Raw genomic sequence first — 16,654 nt, forward strand, 5'->3', positions numbered from 1 at the left:
GACAGTGGTCGAGAAAAGCATCGCTCATATGTTCTAAGGCTGTTTTGTTTCTTTGCCTTGAGCCCCCCCCGTTTGGTAAATGTACACCAACAACAACATCTGCAATTGGCAGGTATTCTCAAGTTACCCATCACGCTTCTTTCCCACAGACCCGTGAAGCCAATCAACAGGTTCTGCTACAGTGATGCTACCGTGAAAATTCAAAGTTAATCCATTCTAATGAAGCAATTGGTAGGATGAAGCAAGGTGGTTGGCCACAAACATTGACGCACTCGCTCTGGTTGAGGTTGTTGCCATCCTGAACCAGGGTGGGTGTCGGCGGGGCCTCCTCCTGGACGGGCGTCATGGGTGGCGCACCAGTGTCGCCCCCACTCCGCACTGAAGACGGATAGTCGTCTTCAATCTGTACAGTGTCCGCCGAACCCCGGCTGGTGTTGAGCGACAGCGGCGACAGGGGTGACAGTGGGGTGGGCCGGTGGTTGGGAGCCGTCCGGGGAGCCATGTGGTGTCGGCCGTGCCGCTCGGCGGCCCAGCTGTCATGGCTGGCCCGGAGGTATGACTCGTTGCGGAGGTTTGACGGCAGCGTGCCAGCACTCTGACCCATGAGGCGTTCTAACACGGGGTTCCTTCCGTAACCGTCTGCGTGACAACGGAGAGGCGAAAGAGGAACAGTAAGCCCATGTGGTGGACGAACTGAGCAGGACAGTTGGTCAACCAAGAACAAAAAACTTGTAAGGGATGCAGCGGACATGGGGAAACAGAAAAAAAAGAATGCTTGTAGAATGATGAGAAGTAATTCTCATCTACTACCACATGATTGAAAGAGAGAAAGACGGGGAGAACGAAAAGCCACACATTTCAGTGCAACCAAGATGGACGCAACTACGAAAGTGGAACAAGAGCTGCATGTTGTCAAAACAAGTTATTTCTGTGGCGAGTCTTCGACAATTTTGGTGAAAGTCATGTTATAAATTGGTATCATGGATCAAATACAAACTCCTAGGACTAGATGCTTGGCTGACAAAAAAAAAAAACAAAAAAAAAAATTATACTCTCTGAAAATGATTATTAAAAGAAAAAATGCTTTTCTGGTTAATTCTTTTATTTTTAAGACCCGCATGCCCTTTACCAAAACAATACAACCATGCCATGCAATGCTCATTATACTGCCAACCCTGCTAACACACATGCAACTGCATTTGGAGTTGTCAGTTCCCACTTAGTTACAAACAAAAAGGAAAGAAAGCGGTTCTCACAGTCGTGGACGGGCGGCGGCTGCTTGGGCACGTAGACCACGGTGTTCTCGGAGTTGCCGCTGGTGGAGTGGTCTGGCGTGCGGCCGCTGTTACCCGAGACGGAGAGATTCTCGCAAGAGGAGGAGGCGGCCGTCGAGTCTGAGCTGAGCAGCGAGTCTGACCGCAGGTGCACCGAGAAGGAGTCTCCACTGGACAGGAAGCCCTCCTCAAACCTGTGCCAGCACACAATCAAAAACGCCTGTTGGGCGATGCCAGCTTCCAGATGCGCTTACATTTCCTAAGGTGACAGATCCTGAGGAACTCTGTGCATTGCATAAAAACCTCCGGTAAAGCTGCTAGGGTTGTCACCTGACCGGTTTTGGACCGGCCCGACCGGTTTTTTAGACCGCAGGCCGGTTGCCGGTCTGTACCTAAAACCGGCCGACATTGGACGGTTTTTTGGCCATTGTGGAGCAGCTATTTCTTTTTTCGCCTTTTGTAAACGTCAATACAGCCACAACCACGATACATGTGTCGACAAGCTCTGAAAAGACACGCGATCCGAGCAGATATGTGGCCGAGCGCGATTCCTCAGATGGAAGGGAACCAAAGGGAGGAATAACACCACAAAATGCCACCGGTGCAGTCAGCAACGGCGGTTACTTTTCACTGCAGCACATTCAGAGCAATAACCAAAATCTTGATCACTTTGAGTACAAACGTTATGTGGATTCCTCTGTAGGAAAACGCTACAACATATGACATTGTATGTCAAAAAAAAAAAAAAGTCACATCTGTTTTTTAACACAAGTTCAACTTTCTCTATAGCACTCCCCCCGCCCCCCCCCCCCCCCCCCCTTCCCCCCTCCCCCCCGTCCCGGTTTTTTCTGCGGGGAAAGGTGGCAACCCTAAAAGCTGCTTGGAAAATGAGTATTAAGTTTGGCAGAACTGTGCTGAAATGATAATAAAATAAGGACAGCTAATGCCTTTCGCTGGCTGTAGTTAGAAACTGATGCTGCAAAACTTTGCAACAACTGAGGTTACAGAAAATCGCAGGAAGGCTAAACAAAAGAAAATTGTGTGCCAGAGACACAACTGCAATAAGCTTGTAATGTTTTTGCACATTACGGATATGAACTCGCACAAAAAAGGTAGAAAGAAAAAGTTATTTATACTTCACTGCTTGCCCAGAAATTCTCCTTAGTATATAAGCCGTGTGATTCAAGACCTATGATCATACAACCTTGCAGGGTACATTACACGGTGCAAATGCAGTCATAGAAAGCATTGAAACACGTTTTTGGAGTTCACTAATACTAAAGTAAGCAAAAAGTGAACTTTGATTTGCTGCTTCCAAGTTTTTTGAGAAAAACACATCTGGATGATGCTGCCGTGTTAGGTCACTTTTTCACGCCCTGGCCTAGCAATACACTGCTATTGCCTGCTTCTGCCTCAATGCAGCATCATAAATTTTTTCTTGCACTACATTCTTGCCCTTTATAGTTAAAACAAAATGATTTGGCTATGACCCTGCCCCTCAGAAGTGTCTCGCTAGTGCAGGTGAACCGCAAGCGACACGGAATGTGTAGTACCTGAGGTTCTCAGCGACGTCTTGTGATGGCACCCGCCGAGCGATGGTTAACGTGATGGCATTCGGGTTTGGTCCCTCGCCCTGAGTCATGGCGCGACGCAGTGTCTCCATGGCCTGGCTGTTGGTCATGCCAAGCAGGGAGGTGCCGTTGATGTTGAGCAGCTGGTCGTTTGTCCGCAATCGCCCGTCCTGTCAAAGGAAACACCAAAACTTCTCTTTAAACCGATACACAAGCAGTGTAAACAGCCATAAAACTGTAAACAGGCTAATGAGAAAGCTGTCATAACTTGCTGATGCCCCCACAGACCTCAAGATAACAAGAAGCTCCTGCATAACGTTCGAAATTTCAGCCTTGTTCACAAAATGAAAGCAAGATCATCTACTAGGCCAACCTTCGACGCTGCACCGCCATGGATGACCGACTTGACAAAGATGCCCAGGTCGACGGGGGTGTTGGGGCCGGTTGACGTCTTGCCCTTGACGCTGACTCCAAGCCCTGCCGAGCCCGTGTCATTGAGTGGAATGTCAAGCGTCAGGATCTCTTTCTGACGCCACGGGAAGATGCCCACTTCTTCACCAGCCTTCTCGGGAGGCTGCATGAGAGACATACCAACAAACACGTCACGAAACAATATCGCGTCTGGCTTCAGCTGGGACCATGCACCTCGAAATAGTTTGTGACCTTGTCAGACAGCAAGTACCAGTCTTTCCCAACCAATCCCCATGGAAATCTCTCGGCAGCTACAGTCTGTAGAGCGCAGGTCGCGCAAGAAAATTTGGTTCCTCAACCATGAGAAAAGGCAACCCTCCTCCCCTCTCTCCCCCCTTACAAGACAGACCAAGCGAGCGGCTCTCCCCTTCTCTCATCTTGTGACAGCCAGTCAAGTGTATGACACAGTATTGTACATTAGGAATGAATGTTAGAGCATACTGCACGACTTTGCATCTGAGACTATTTCTTCTTCCAGTGAATTGACCGAACATTCAGTGGTGCCCCTGTGATGCTTTGAAGTGGGATTGCAGTTTCGGTTCTTATGCTCCAGCCCATTAACCAAATAGATATGCCTATTCACACAACTGCACCTCTTGTATGCAGCCCAAACAGCAAATAAATATACAGCAGGTTCTGTCACAGAGAGCTGTGCACTGCGTGTCTTAATGGAGCGAATCGTAAAGCTTTAGCAAAAAACAAACACTCCAGCAGTTGAGTTAGCCAAAAAGGCTGAACTGTGGCAGCACTTACAATTTCCCTGGGTAGACCAGGACTAGGAGAAGGATCCGGTTCCTGCCTGGAGACCACCAGTTCAACCGTGCTCCCAGGAGGGGCATTCCGCAGGATGGTTACGGCATCCGTTTGTGACCGTCCCGTCATTTCCACACCATTTACCTGAAGGCAAATTGAAAAGACCCTCAGTGTTGCCCTCACAAACATCAACACTTTCATGCACCAAAATAGTTTAAAGGGAGCAAATGAGTGAAAGTTGGGGTTAAGGTATTTAATGCAATTCATTTCAAGCACAAGCAAGGCAATATTATGCACTGCAATGCTTGTGAGCTTCTGCTCCACATGAGTGAATGTTAGGAGCTGCACTTCCTGAAAGCCCCTTTTACCAAATGAACATGTGCTGAGCAGTGACAAGCATAATATTCCGAACAAAGCACCTGCACCCATGTAGAGGCCCCCTTCCCACCCCTAAATCCACCATGCTTAATCCACCTTTAAATCCATTCTAAATCCACCCCTAAATCCACCAAAGCTTGTCACCAGCCCCAATCACGGCGGTTGAAGAACGCTCAAACTTTATTTTCCCTCCTCATTTACTGGCCGAACTGTCGGCCATTCAAAGCATTTGGAAGTGGAAAAGTGTATTGCCATATGCATTGTCATCACAGGCGCGTCCCTCTTCTCACCTCCAAGAGGCGATCTCCTGGCCTGAGCCGGCCATCGTCGATGGCCGCTCCGCGGGGCAGGATATTCTTAATGTAGATGGGGCAGTTGCCGCCGGCCGGGTTGTCCCGTGTCGTGACGCTGAAGCCCAGCCCTTCGGGCCCCTTGACCAGCTTGATGTGCACCTTGCGGCCAATCTTGCGCGTGTTGGCCACGTTGAGGCACGTGCCGCTCGCTCCCCGGCTGTTGGAAGCGGCGGTCGGAGGCGGCGTGATCTTTTTCGTGGGCGTCACAGTCGCCACCTTGCTGTTGAGGCCACCTGCACAAAGGGGCAGAGCAAGCGTTCCGTGCATGAGCAGCATAGATGGTTAGGCTTCCATAACATTACACACGCACACACACATGCACGCACGCAAACGCGCGCGTGCACACACACGCACACACACACGTGCACATGCGCACACACAAAGCAAAATTAAACCAAACAGCACGCACACATAATGAGTACCATGATAACAACTTCCGATCTTACACCTTCCCTGAAAGCTATGCACAGTAGGAAAGACAGCAGAAAGAACCAGCGTAACTTGAGGAAGGCCGTGACTGCACCGAAGAGTAAAGGTGTGTGGTTCTCACGCACAAAAACAAAAGTTTTCCATGAGTGTAAATCAACCTTGCAAGCTCAAGGATAGCACTGCAACTTCCTAGAACCTGCCTTTAGCCCGGATGTCAGCAAATTTCTCATTCACACATTTGTTTGGATTCTCTGGTTTCCCTCCTTATTAAAAACAACATTAAAAAGAAAAGGGCGGGATTGCCATTGTTCCCTGTGAAGCAACTACGCACAGAATTCTGCAATTTAAGTTTAACCCTCCATTTTTACTTCCTTTGCTACTCTGTCAGAAACCTTCAGTGCAGCTGTGCAACATGGTTCCCGGCGAATGCGCACTCACTCCGCTCTTCTCCCTCGACGAGGCCATTGACAACGCCGTTGTTGAGGTCCTCTTTTGAGTCCTTGTGGAAAGGGGAGGGAGGGGGCGGCCGTCGCTTTGGCGGGCTCAGGGAGGAAGACGCCAGGGAGGAAGAGCCCGCCTCACTGCTGCCGCTCTGGGGCGACTGCATCGCTGGGGGAAGCGACAAGGGCAGAGGCGGGGGCGTCGAGGCCGGGGAGCCGCCGTGGTGCCTCCGCCGGCTCAGGTGCAGGCAGATCTCGGGAGACTGCAGCGCCTCCTACCAAAAAAGAGAAGCCGAGAATGCAATCATGCAGGAGGACTCCTAATTACCCCTCATCATTTTTTTCACCCAACTCTACACACTTTGCTCGCAGCGTAATGTGCTAATGGGCAACCTTCAACTCCAGAAAAAGCTCTAGGGGGCAGCATAAAGCAAAGAAAGGCATGAAAGCACACACACACACACACAAGGTGAGACTGAGTAAAATCTCTGAATCCCGTTTAAGTTTTCCGGAGCGAGGTTTCCAAAGCTGACAAAGCAATGAAGACTGAGAACTATAGGCTACTTTACAATTTTCATGGCATAAACAAGGACAAGAAGCAATCAAAGAACAGTGGATCGCACAGACCACGACTAATTTATTGCTGCGTCATATCAACACTACCAACGTCTATCTTACATGCATGCACGCATGCATGCACGCATGCGCACACAAAATTAAATGATGAAATTACACATATGTTTAATTTTGTCACAATTACACATATGTTCAATTTTACCAATTAAACAATGAACAAAACGTAAAGGATTCATAACTTGTTAGTGTATGAATTATTTCTGAGGTAACTTCAGGGAAAATTACATGCAAGAGCTTTTATGCCAGCCTAAAAGGAAAGTGCACTTCCTTTTAGTTTTGAAAGCAAGAGAAAAACTGGCTGGAATAACCAAGTACAAAAAGCAAGATCAACATTTGGTTCTTTGTACACATATGAATAAAAACAAAAATGTGTATGTCAATGACCACATGCTAATGGTCGACAATTCAAGGTATAATACACCAATGAAAGAGGCACCTTGAATATGATGGGACCCATAAAAAAAGCTTCCCGCCAATTCATACCTCCTTTAGCTCTTTAAAAGGCACTAAAACAAAACTTATTTCCCCAACATCAGATAGATATGGTTGCTGTGACTGAACTAAACCTGCCACCTTGTACAAGTGGCAGCAGATAGCGAAAGTGCTGACAGTGGTGGACCACCCAAATGCTACAGGCAAAGTAACTCAGGTACGAAAAAGGGGGTAGACAAGGCAAGACGCCCGTGTTTTCTCCTCACCTTGAAGACCTGCTGTGCAGCCTGGAAGCTCAGGTGCAGGAGGCTGCGGCCGTTCACCTCCACAATGGTGTCGCCCACCCGCAACCGGCCATCTCGGTCAATGCGGCCACCGGGCTCGATGCCTTGAATCACCAGCCCCATGTCCCTGCTCACACAAAAAGTAAGAAAAGACGCACGGTCAGCTGAACAAGAGGACTGCAACTGAGCCTGAAAAGCAGCCTGCCTTCCCAAGACGGTGAACTTGATAGAACTTGATAAACACATCAGCTGGACATGTTTCAATGTACCTCTTAAAGACAGGCCGCTTGACTGACACCGAAACCGGGCACTGAAGTTGCAGTACACTGAATCTATCAGGACTGAAGGGCAGACCACAACTCAGAGGTAAGCCACCGGAGCTGAACAGGCATAGAGAGAGAATGAACTTTATTAAACTGAGCCTGTCTTCAGTTGACACAAAACGAGCTTGATGGGATAAGCCCTCCACTGAAGTGGATGCACGGAAGTGTTCTGTCTACAACAGCAGATTTGGCACAAGTCTGCGATGTGTACTATCGGCGTCAAATGAAACGTGAACACGAAAATATGAACTTGAACGCACAAATAGCGCGATTTCTTTCCATGCAAGCCAAAATGGCGCGTGGCTTAGTTACAAAAACAAAGTCGGGAAAAGTGGATTTCCAAATACTATACCAATAGCGTGCCATTATACGAACTCTACGAACAGTATTTTTTAATTTTGCACGTTCTGGTTCGTATTTTCGTGTTCGCGTTACATTTGACGCCGATAGTACATCGCCTGAAGCTTCTTCAGGTCCTTACTGACTACATTTGTATCGTATGGTGTACTAGCAACAAGCAGCTATCAACCCGTGGTGGCACACACGTGACCACTGAGGAGCAAGGCATGACAAAGTGCTCACCTTCCACCACTGCCCTGCTCTGGCACAACGTGGATTCCCAAAGGACCAGCCTCGTTCTTGAGTATAACTATGGAATCCCTGGACGTGGAAAAATAAACGAGCACAGGAATGTTAAACCATTGCACTGAACACTTACTTTGGCTCAACATTCTGACAAGTGATAGTTGGTAGTTACTAAAGAGCGAAGTTGGGGGCATCAAACACGTTCAACACTTGGCTGAAGAAAAAGAACGAGCAGCTCACCACAAAGTGCCACTAACAACTGTTAGATTTAGAGAGCACACTACAGGGCAGTAAAGGTGAAGGGGTGAAATCAAAATGACCTGAAAGGGTACAGTGTAAACAGAACTAGATGGCTGCAACACACTCCCTTGTGGGGTCTCAGGTGGGTTTCATCAATTAAATTAAACAACTTCTTCCATGCGAGGCAGGAAAGGCTCCCTCCCCCTCACCTTTCCTCATTGCTGCTCCCTGACGAAGCCGCACTGTCCCTATCGGGAGAAGAGCCAGCACTGCCGAGTGGGTCTTTCCTGCTGTCTTGAAACTGCAGAAGGGAGAAAAGGGGCAAGCTTAGGCATGCGCACTACTCCTCAAGTCAAAGCACTGGTCTCAAGAAGTGATAACAGGTAACGAGCAGATGGACACCAAAGTTGAATAAGAATGCGTGTTGGATGTGACTGCAGTAAAGAAAGGCACTTGATTATCGGTAGCCCTGCCTGCCCAAAACAGCGCTTGAAAATAAGTTGCTAAAATCACAGTCAGCGGTAAGGCAGTCTATTCCTAAGTGGATTGTCTTGCCACTGACAGCCAAGGAGAGAGCTCCTCGGGTGGTAATACCTTGTAGAGCTGCCGGTCGGCTGCCTCAGCCCAGCGCAGCATGTGGGGGTTGTTGCCCAACATGGAGAGACGCCCAGAGCCCCTGGAAATGCGAGACAGGCCGCCGGACTTCTCCTCCCCTCCACTCCCCTCCCCTCGCTCCCCCGGAGGCAGGACCAGGGCGGGAGGAGCGGGATGCTGCTGCTCACCATCCGACGAGAGGCTGCCATTCTGGAGGTGGAAGGGACGCAGAGGGCAGCAGTGAGAATGGCGCCATTCAAAGATATAGTGTTCCTGCACAGCCCACCGTGCGCAGCGTATTTTCTCTGTGTTTAACAGTACATAACCTCTTAAGATTAAAAGAAGCAAGCCTGATGATAGGCGAAAAAGAAAAGATGCATTATCACACGCAGGTGCGACATGTCAAGGCCATATATATATATATATATATATATATATATATATATATATATATATATATATATATATATATATATATATATATATATATATATATATATATATACTTGGGGGGGGGGTAGGTGACAAAAACTTTCCTGTTTATCATCCTCCATGTCGATCATTAACAATGGACACTGGCTGCACCCACACTGCAGTCATAGTTAACCTATGACTCTGTGAAACACACATAAAATATATGTCACAGCCTTGCAGCAAACTTCCCTGCAGGTGTTATCTAAATTGTAGTCCCCCTTCCCTTTGAGTCGCATTTGAGGCTTAGACAAGCATAATTTTGAATAGGCGCATGACATCGAAACAAATCAAATGTGGCAGAGATACGGTACGCCATATTTGCCTTGCACGTTGAGGTGGCATCCTCGTTTTTTTTAGTGTGAACCAACCTTGGCACCTCTGCCAACATCTGAAGGAAACCTGTTGGCTGATGCACGAAGTACTACATCTACCAGCAAGTCTGTGTGCAGACTCAATTTGAAAGCACTGCCCGAAAGTCAGTGAGAAAACATGCAACACAAGGAAGTGAGATGGCAAAGTGAACAGGGAGCACCATTCGTAGCCCCAATGGACGAAGAAACGGGGCTTACCTCTTTCCCCCCTTGGCTGAGAGAGAGGTCATCCACGACAACAGCCGCCGACCATCTCTTGGTGGGATCTGGCTCGGATGAGACCGGGGAAAGACGGTTTAGCGTCGGCTCACTGCCCCTTCGGACCTGAAGGGGAGCGACGCCTGCAACAATACAGAGCACCGCCCTTTGAGAATGAAGCTCTGCAGCACACTTTCACCACAGAAGTGATCCCATGCAAAGTTCAAAGAACGCCCACAGCGAGTGTTGCCAATAACCTTTAGCAAAAATACCTACGGCACACCTAAAAACTTTTTTTTGCACCTACACAAGTCGTACAAATTCCTATGTGTGTGCTCCAGGACTGGTGACCGCAACAGAAACTGTGGCGTAGGCTTCACAAGTTGCTGACGATGGCAAAATTATTTTTGTTTGGTTTGTTCAATGATAGTAAGCACAGCACCAAAACACTTAACGTGACCCAAAAACTTATACGCACAGGCATTTCCGTTTTTCCTTACGCAAGATTGTGCTACAAACAAATACCATTCTTTATGGCCACCGAAGCAGCAGTCAGTCAAAGTTTATAGAAATCAGTGGTTTTCATGTTTGATGCACACTTTGTTTAAGCAACAATGGCTGCAACCATGCCGTCATTTATAAGACTTCGTCCTATAATTACTAGCATTTCGAAGCCAAGGGTACCGGGCGAAGCGTAGACGCTGCCTCATCTTTCACTCACCCAATGGCAGCTTGTCGGCAGTGATCTCCTCGACGTCAATGTAGCTGGAGCCCCCTCCCTTGACCGTGCCATTGTGGTTCAGCTCGTTGCAGTGGAAGATGTCTGGGCTCTCGGTGCCCACCGAGCTGGCACTCGTCCCGTCCCCGGCATTGTGGATTTGGCAGGGAGACGACCGCTCCTCAAACACCGCTATGATCTGCGCGGACGGGAACGGTTGGAACGTCGTTACTCATTGGCCGACGCCCACAAAACGCCAGAACTAAAGGGGCTGGCTAAGCTTAACTGAAAACTACTTGGCACCTCTCCTTACCAACTGCAATCAAGCCTCGTTACAGTTACACCATGGCAAAATGGCTGGAGTACCAGTACAGTGAGCTTGATGACACAACTGGCCACGTATAACCGCAAACATCGTCCATTGTCATTGTTACAGTTATGTATTATGTAGCTGAAGTTTGGATGGCAATTGCGGTGCTGTAGTACAGGTTCACATTAAGGTCTAATAAATCTAATTTATAGGAAAGTGAGGGATCATGCTCTTACGTCCTGTCGGGCAATAAGGCTGTGCCATGCTAGAGCGCTACATGAGGTTTAGGTAGAGAAGTAGCAATGTTTTTTTTTTTTTTGTATTATCAACCGTTGTTCACGGCGAGCTGCCCTCACTAATGAGGAAAGTCAGTTAACGACAAGGGTCATGATCTTACTCCTTACTAACCAGAGAAGTGGCATAGGAAATGGGACCATGGCCTCACTTACCATGCACACACAGACAATGTTTTTTTTTTTTTTTTGTAAGTAGCCCCCTAGTGCTTCCAGCACTAAAAATAGAGAACATGCAGTACTTTGCAAACACAGCCAGAGAGAAGCCCATGGCTTGAACTTAAGTAAATTCATTACCACATAATTCTGACCCACTGTTATTTTTAGGTGTGCCACAATGGAAAACTCACACTGGAAAAGAATTTTTTGTCTACACTATGCATGAGGGTATGAGAAGTAAGGCTCAAGTTGTGCCGAAGTTCCCACAGCTCATGCTATGACAGAGTTCGGCTCCATTGCTTCAATTAAACAAAAAAGAAATGTCAAATTTTTCGTAACGAGTCACATATACCTTGTGCGTGCACTGAACATCTAATCAGTTGCATTTCTTTTTCACACACAATTTTAATTTAAGGCAGAATATACCCTTATCAACACATCCCATTTCAAGGCTTAGTGCAAGGAGGCCCAAGTGCTTATACTGCACAAGAAAAGCACATTTAATATAAATTCTTGTGAAACTGAAACAATGAAAGTTCACTTGATCCTGAATACACGACGAATATGAGCGGTGATCTGTGTATTCGTGACACGCCTCTGCCTCCCATGAGAAAAGATATCATGACGGCATCATTCCCTCCCTTTTACTGCCCACTCCACTGTTACGAGGAATAGATTCGCAGTCCAGCTCCTTGTTTCACTCCTTGCTCACAGGACGAGTGGGACTGCAATGATAATGACAATGACGATGTATTGCGACATAAGTGCAGACAAACTTATGCTCAAAACAAAGTATACATCGTGTTCTACAATAAGACATAGCCTTTACCCCTGAGGGCGGCCAGTCTTGCAAAGCGGGGAAAATTAGAAGTCACACCAACAGGCAATCTGCACACAGCCCTTTTTGGAGTGCAAACACCCATGCACCACGAGGGCTGGCACCACCACTCACTTGTTCTCTGTCGTCCACAACATCATTGAGGTGATCGTCGGGGTCCAGAATGCCTCCGTCATTACAGCTCTTCACGTTATGTACAGTCACCCACGTGTCTTGCGGCTGCATGGAAAAAGAGAAAGACGGGCGCACTCAGGACATGTTTACCTGGTCACACTTTTTTCCGATGGAATGCAAGAGAAGCACGCAGTATTGTGGGCTCGAGGTACACAGAACTACCTGTATTGTTGTGATTCTCTGCTATTCACAGGAACGGTTCTTTGGTACTCTATGCTTCCCTTTAACTTGACTTTTGTGTTCATGATGTTCACAACAGCGATTTGAGTCCAATTCGTGTGAAGTATCAGCATTAAATGCTAGTTAGCATTACAAATGTTAAATGTTAAAATCGTAAGAAAATACACGAAATGGTAAAAGGATGCACAGAAGACAAACTTAAAACAGTCAGAAAACTTTGCTCTGAGTTAGAGTTGACATTCTTCAACCCTAATGCACAAAGGCTGGAGAAAAACATGCTGGTAAAGTGCTCAAGCCAGCATGTTTGAAACTTCTTATAACTCCACAACAGTGTGTCATTCCACAGCAGCCATGTAGGTTATTCAATCAGCCGCGGTGGCTCAGTGGCTATGGTGCTGTGATGCTGAGCCCAAGGACGCGGATTCAATTCCTGGCCGTAGCAGCCGCTTTTCTGATGAAGGCGAAAAGCAAAAGCACTCGTGTGTCGATATTTCAGCGCACGTTAAAGATCCCTAGGTGGCCGAAATTAATCCAGAGCCCTCTACTACAGCGCTCCTCCTGGCCAGGTGTAGCTTCAGTGTGTTAAACCCCACAATCAATCAATATAGGTTATTCAGACTTCATGGCTTTTGGAAAGTGTAACCAACATGTTTCCTTTTGAGCTCGCAAGTATCACTACTTTATTTTCAAGGAGCTATTAGCATGAGTACAGCTTGCCCTCACAGCAAGTATTCTTGGACCTAGAGTAAGGAAAAGAAAGCAAAAAAGGAAAAAAAAAAAGAAAAAGAAACATCTCCCGTCAAGTTGCAATGGGTTCATTGCATCTAAAGGAGGAGACAATGTCTTTGAGAGCAGAGATCCTCTCTTAGAAATCACAGGAGGCAGGTGTCAAGATGACCGCTTCAAGATCAGAGCCAGACAAAGCCTTCCCGTGTGGCTATACGGTCCACTTCCTTCAGTGGATACTATTTATAGCGTTGGCTGGAGGCAACTTTCAGTGCTCGGTCAGAACAATGAGAGACAATGACTAGGAAGCGAGCAGGCAGCCACAAAGGGCAGCCATTGTGATTTCGCACCTGACATGCAAGGTGTCAAGTTATGCTTTGCTTAGGTTTAAGAAATTCAATGCATCAAGATTTTTTTTATGCTGTGCCCTGCCAGGAGTACAGTGCAGAGAGAAGGTTAAGTGATGAAGTGTGACATCTTTTACGTGTGAATGTCACTAATTAGATAGAACAATACAATGACGTTGCGAGTGAGCTGGGAATGTCCTCGCAGTGAAAGAACAATGCAAATGCTATGCAACTGGATACAAAACACCATGCTTGATGCAACGGTCTTTATAACAAGCCACTGAAGCATGCCCGTCTGATGCAATCACTCATTGCTTTACGGTATTCACTGTTGATTTGCAAGAGGTCGCAAAATGTCAACGAAAAAAAAAAAAAAACGGAAGGGGGGGTGGGGGGGGGGGGAGAGCAATGTCTAGCCAAATGACAGCCTCTGGCACCCAGGTCAGTAAGAAGCTGCAATCACTGCTACATCTCTCGGGCTCCAATCTCGCTTCCGGTACCGGTCCCCCCGTCTCGATGATGCCATCCCATTCAACACTAGAGCCAAAGCAGCCCGACACGAAAAACCTAATTTTGCGATTTTCCCTTTTTTGCTTAGCATCTCTTGGCGGTGGATTGAAAAAACTACGGACGTAACAAGACCGGCGCGGAAACAATCGAACTTTCACCGTATTAGCGGCGCATCTTCCAGAATGTGCATGACGATGGAGTAACGTGGGAACTTCCGCTGTTCGACAGCAAAGAACAATGAAGACATGAAGATAAATCAGCGCGCTGTACCTGCACACGGTCCAATAAGCATGCTTGCACGCGTCATGCTTCAACGGCGGTTGTTGCGATGCAACCGCGCTCGGACAACGATCGCGCAGACCGGACGCTCTACCGCAGTCGGTCACGGTTCTTGGGCACGCAAACTCCAACCGGCTTTTCTTTTTTACTCCCCCCCCCCCCTCCCCAACAAAGCAGGAGAGCTAACCTGCCTCTCGTATGAGCCGCCGCTTGTTGTTTAAAAATTACAATGTGCACCGCAAGCCTACTTACAAGTTGCGGACGCTCTTCGTTGCCGTCAGTAGATACCATGTCGAATTCGCACTGTAATAATGCCGAAGACCTCCACTGTCCAGACTGCGCGAAGACCCGAAGCTAAAGTTACTCAGCTGGAAACCCACACGTGTTTAAAACGTGGTAGTAGAGTGAACTAGTTCACTCTAGTGGTAGTGCAAACGCTGCCCGAAAAGTGCGCCAGTCTGGGCTGTTTACGATGACGATAGCTACCTTTCCGGCCGGTTTCGATTACAGAGTGGTTGCCTTGTTTGCAAGCAATAATGGACCGGCTGGAACAAAACCGAGCAAGCTCCAGTACGCAACTTGATTGCAGCAACGTGCTGGAACTTTTTTTTTTTTTTTTATGGGCATAGCTGTGGCAAGCCCACGAAATGCAAATATGACGCGTTTCCAACAAAACAAGCTCGCCTTGCCCACCTACTTCCGCCGACGTCACTTTTTTGCTTTGTCAAAGGGGTCAAAGGTCACCGTACCCAGGGTCCCCCGACAAAATCCTATGAAAGGAATTTGCCCGCACCAACTCACCCGCGAACCCCTCCAGAAGACTTGAGAAACGCCCTGACTGCCGCAATTGGCAAGCGTTGCGCTTTGCGAAGCAAGTTTAACTTTGTCAGACAAAAGATGGCAAGCGCGCGTCAAACATACAACTACAATAAAATAGAAAAAAAAAAACAGCACAACGGTAACATATGGGAATATCTGATGCATGTTCCTTCCCGGTGTGAAGCAAGCCTCATTTGGTTCGTTTACGTCATCAGACGGGCTGATTCAAATGTGGCAGCCGACTCAGCATAAAATTTTGCTTATGAAGCATTCCCAATACACCTACAGATTTATATAGTGGTACGGGCACTCCAGTACTTGTGCACTCATTGATTGATTGACGCTGCGCACAGATTTCTTGCGGTCGACCCTGCTCTTGCGCACTAGAATAGAGAGTGAGAAAGAAAGAAAGAAAGCCTCCCTCTCGCTACTTTCACCGTCAGGGAAGCGAGTTGTGCGCCTTCAATGAATCACACCACCAGCACCACCAGCGAACAATGGGCCGGCCAGGCCCGCGGATAACGACCGGTGGCCACAGAAGGGGAGAAGACGAGCGGCCTCCCAGCGCAAGGACAAACAAGCTGCGCAGGCTCGAGGCATCCGGAGCCGTCCGAGCCGAGGGGACGAAGAAGCATCGAGAGGTGAAGGTGCCGCCGGGAATAACGCACGCGGCTTGACAGCAAGCAGCGCGGCATTCGCTCGTTTTCCACGGCGCCATTGCGAGACAGGGCAGCCCAATGTGTTGGACGAGCGAGTATTTGCGAGAGACGGCCCCCGCCTCGCTCTCGTGATGGCAGTCTCCGACCGACGCTTTTACCGAGGGCTTTCCGAGCGAGCCAGCGGCAATCATGCATGCATCTCGTCTCTGTTGCCGGGCTGGCTCGCGTCCGTGCCGCCGCCGCCGCCTATTGTACGAGACCAAGTCGAATGCGAAAGGAGACTGCAAGTAAAGAGAAAATGCGGTCGTCGTCTGAACGCCTGGATGCGCCGCGTGACCTTCTTGAGGGAGGTCTCCGTCGCGTGTCTTTCAACACGCATTGAACACGTTCAGGACGTCCAACTTCCCTGGTGCACTTGAGGCGCAGCACACACGTACTCATAGTCACCGGAACGCCTCCTGGGCCTGATCAACACGATTTCTGATGGCTGCGTCTGGGCGGTAATTGTACACCATTGCAGCGGATTCTAGATTTCTGGACGTTTCGCTCCTATTTCCAGTAAATCTCGATCAATACCATCGGCGGACTTCTCGAATTTCGTTTAATTAGAAAAGTACACTGGACTTCGTTAGCCGACATGTCAATCTACAGTGAAGTGGAACAAAACACCGATAAATAACAGCCCAAAAGTACTCTGTGCAGCCTTTTCCGCCTTTAACTGACCATAAACCACTACTGCGGAACACACGATACATTTGAGTTGTAGAAGGGTCCGGAACTTTGCAGAATTTAATCAAGCGTCTGATTGACCACGCACATGCGGTTAGCCCTAAATG

General features: G+C 48.1%; 1 protein-coding gene across 14 annotated transcripts in view; it reads right to left on the minus strand.

Moving 5' to 3' along the window:
• The window catches only part of Baz (par-3 family cell polarity regulator), a 229,505-nt gene that overhangs the window by 22,617 nt on the left and 190,234 nt on the right, over positions 1 to 16,654 (minus strand). For 13 of the 14 annotated variants that reach the window (XM_077699146.1, XM_077699142.1, XM_077699154.1 and 10 more), the window contains 14 exons: positions 12,239 to 12,343; positions 10,528 to 10,723; positions 9,807 to 9,949; positions 8,764 to 8,973; positions 8,379 to 8,470; positions 7,927 to 8,004; positions 7,004 to 7,148; positions 5,668 to 5,944; positions 4,738 to 5,033; positions 4,070 to 4,213; positions 3,219 to 3,419; positions 2,828 to 3,015; positions 1,257 to 1,468; positions 273 to 639 (listed from right to left, as the gene is read on the minus strand). In XM_077699146.1, the coding sequence (XP_077555272.1) occupies positions 273 to 639; positions 1,257 to 1,468; positions 2,828 to 3,015; positions 3,219 to 3,419; positions 4,070 to 4,213; positions 4,738 to 5,033; positions 5,668 to 5,944; positions 7,004 to 7,148; positions 7,927 to 8,004; positions 8,379 to 8,470; positions 8,764 to 8,973; positions 9,807 to 9,949; positions 10,528 to 10,723; positions 12,239 to 12,343 (2,654 nt within the window). Of the gene's footprint in view, positions 1 to 272; positions 640 to 1,256; positions 1,469 to 2,827; positions 3,016 to 3,218; positions 3,420 to 4,069; positions 4,214 to 4,737; positions 5,034 to 5,667; positions 5,945 to 7,003; positions 7,149 to 7,926; positions 8,005 to 8,378; positions 8,471 to 8,763; positions 8,974 to 9,806; positions 9,950 to 10,527; positions 10,724 to 12,238; positions 12,344 to 14,592; positions 14,750 to 16,654 lie in introns of those variants that run through there. The other variant, XM_077699152.1, reaches the window with a different exon arrangement.

Source organism: Haemaphysalis longicornis, unplaced genomic scaffold (genome assembly GCF_048455015.1).
Source record: "Haemaphysalis longicornis isolate Haplotype H1 unplaced genomic scaffold, Haemaphysalis longicornis Haplotype H1 scaffold_2, whole genome shotgun sequence".
NCBI classification, from domain to species: domain Eukaryota; kingdom Metazoa; phylum Arthropoda; class Arachnida; order Ixodida; family Ixodidae; genus Haemaphysalis; species Haemaphysalis longicornis.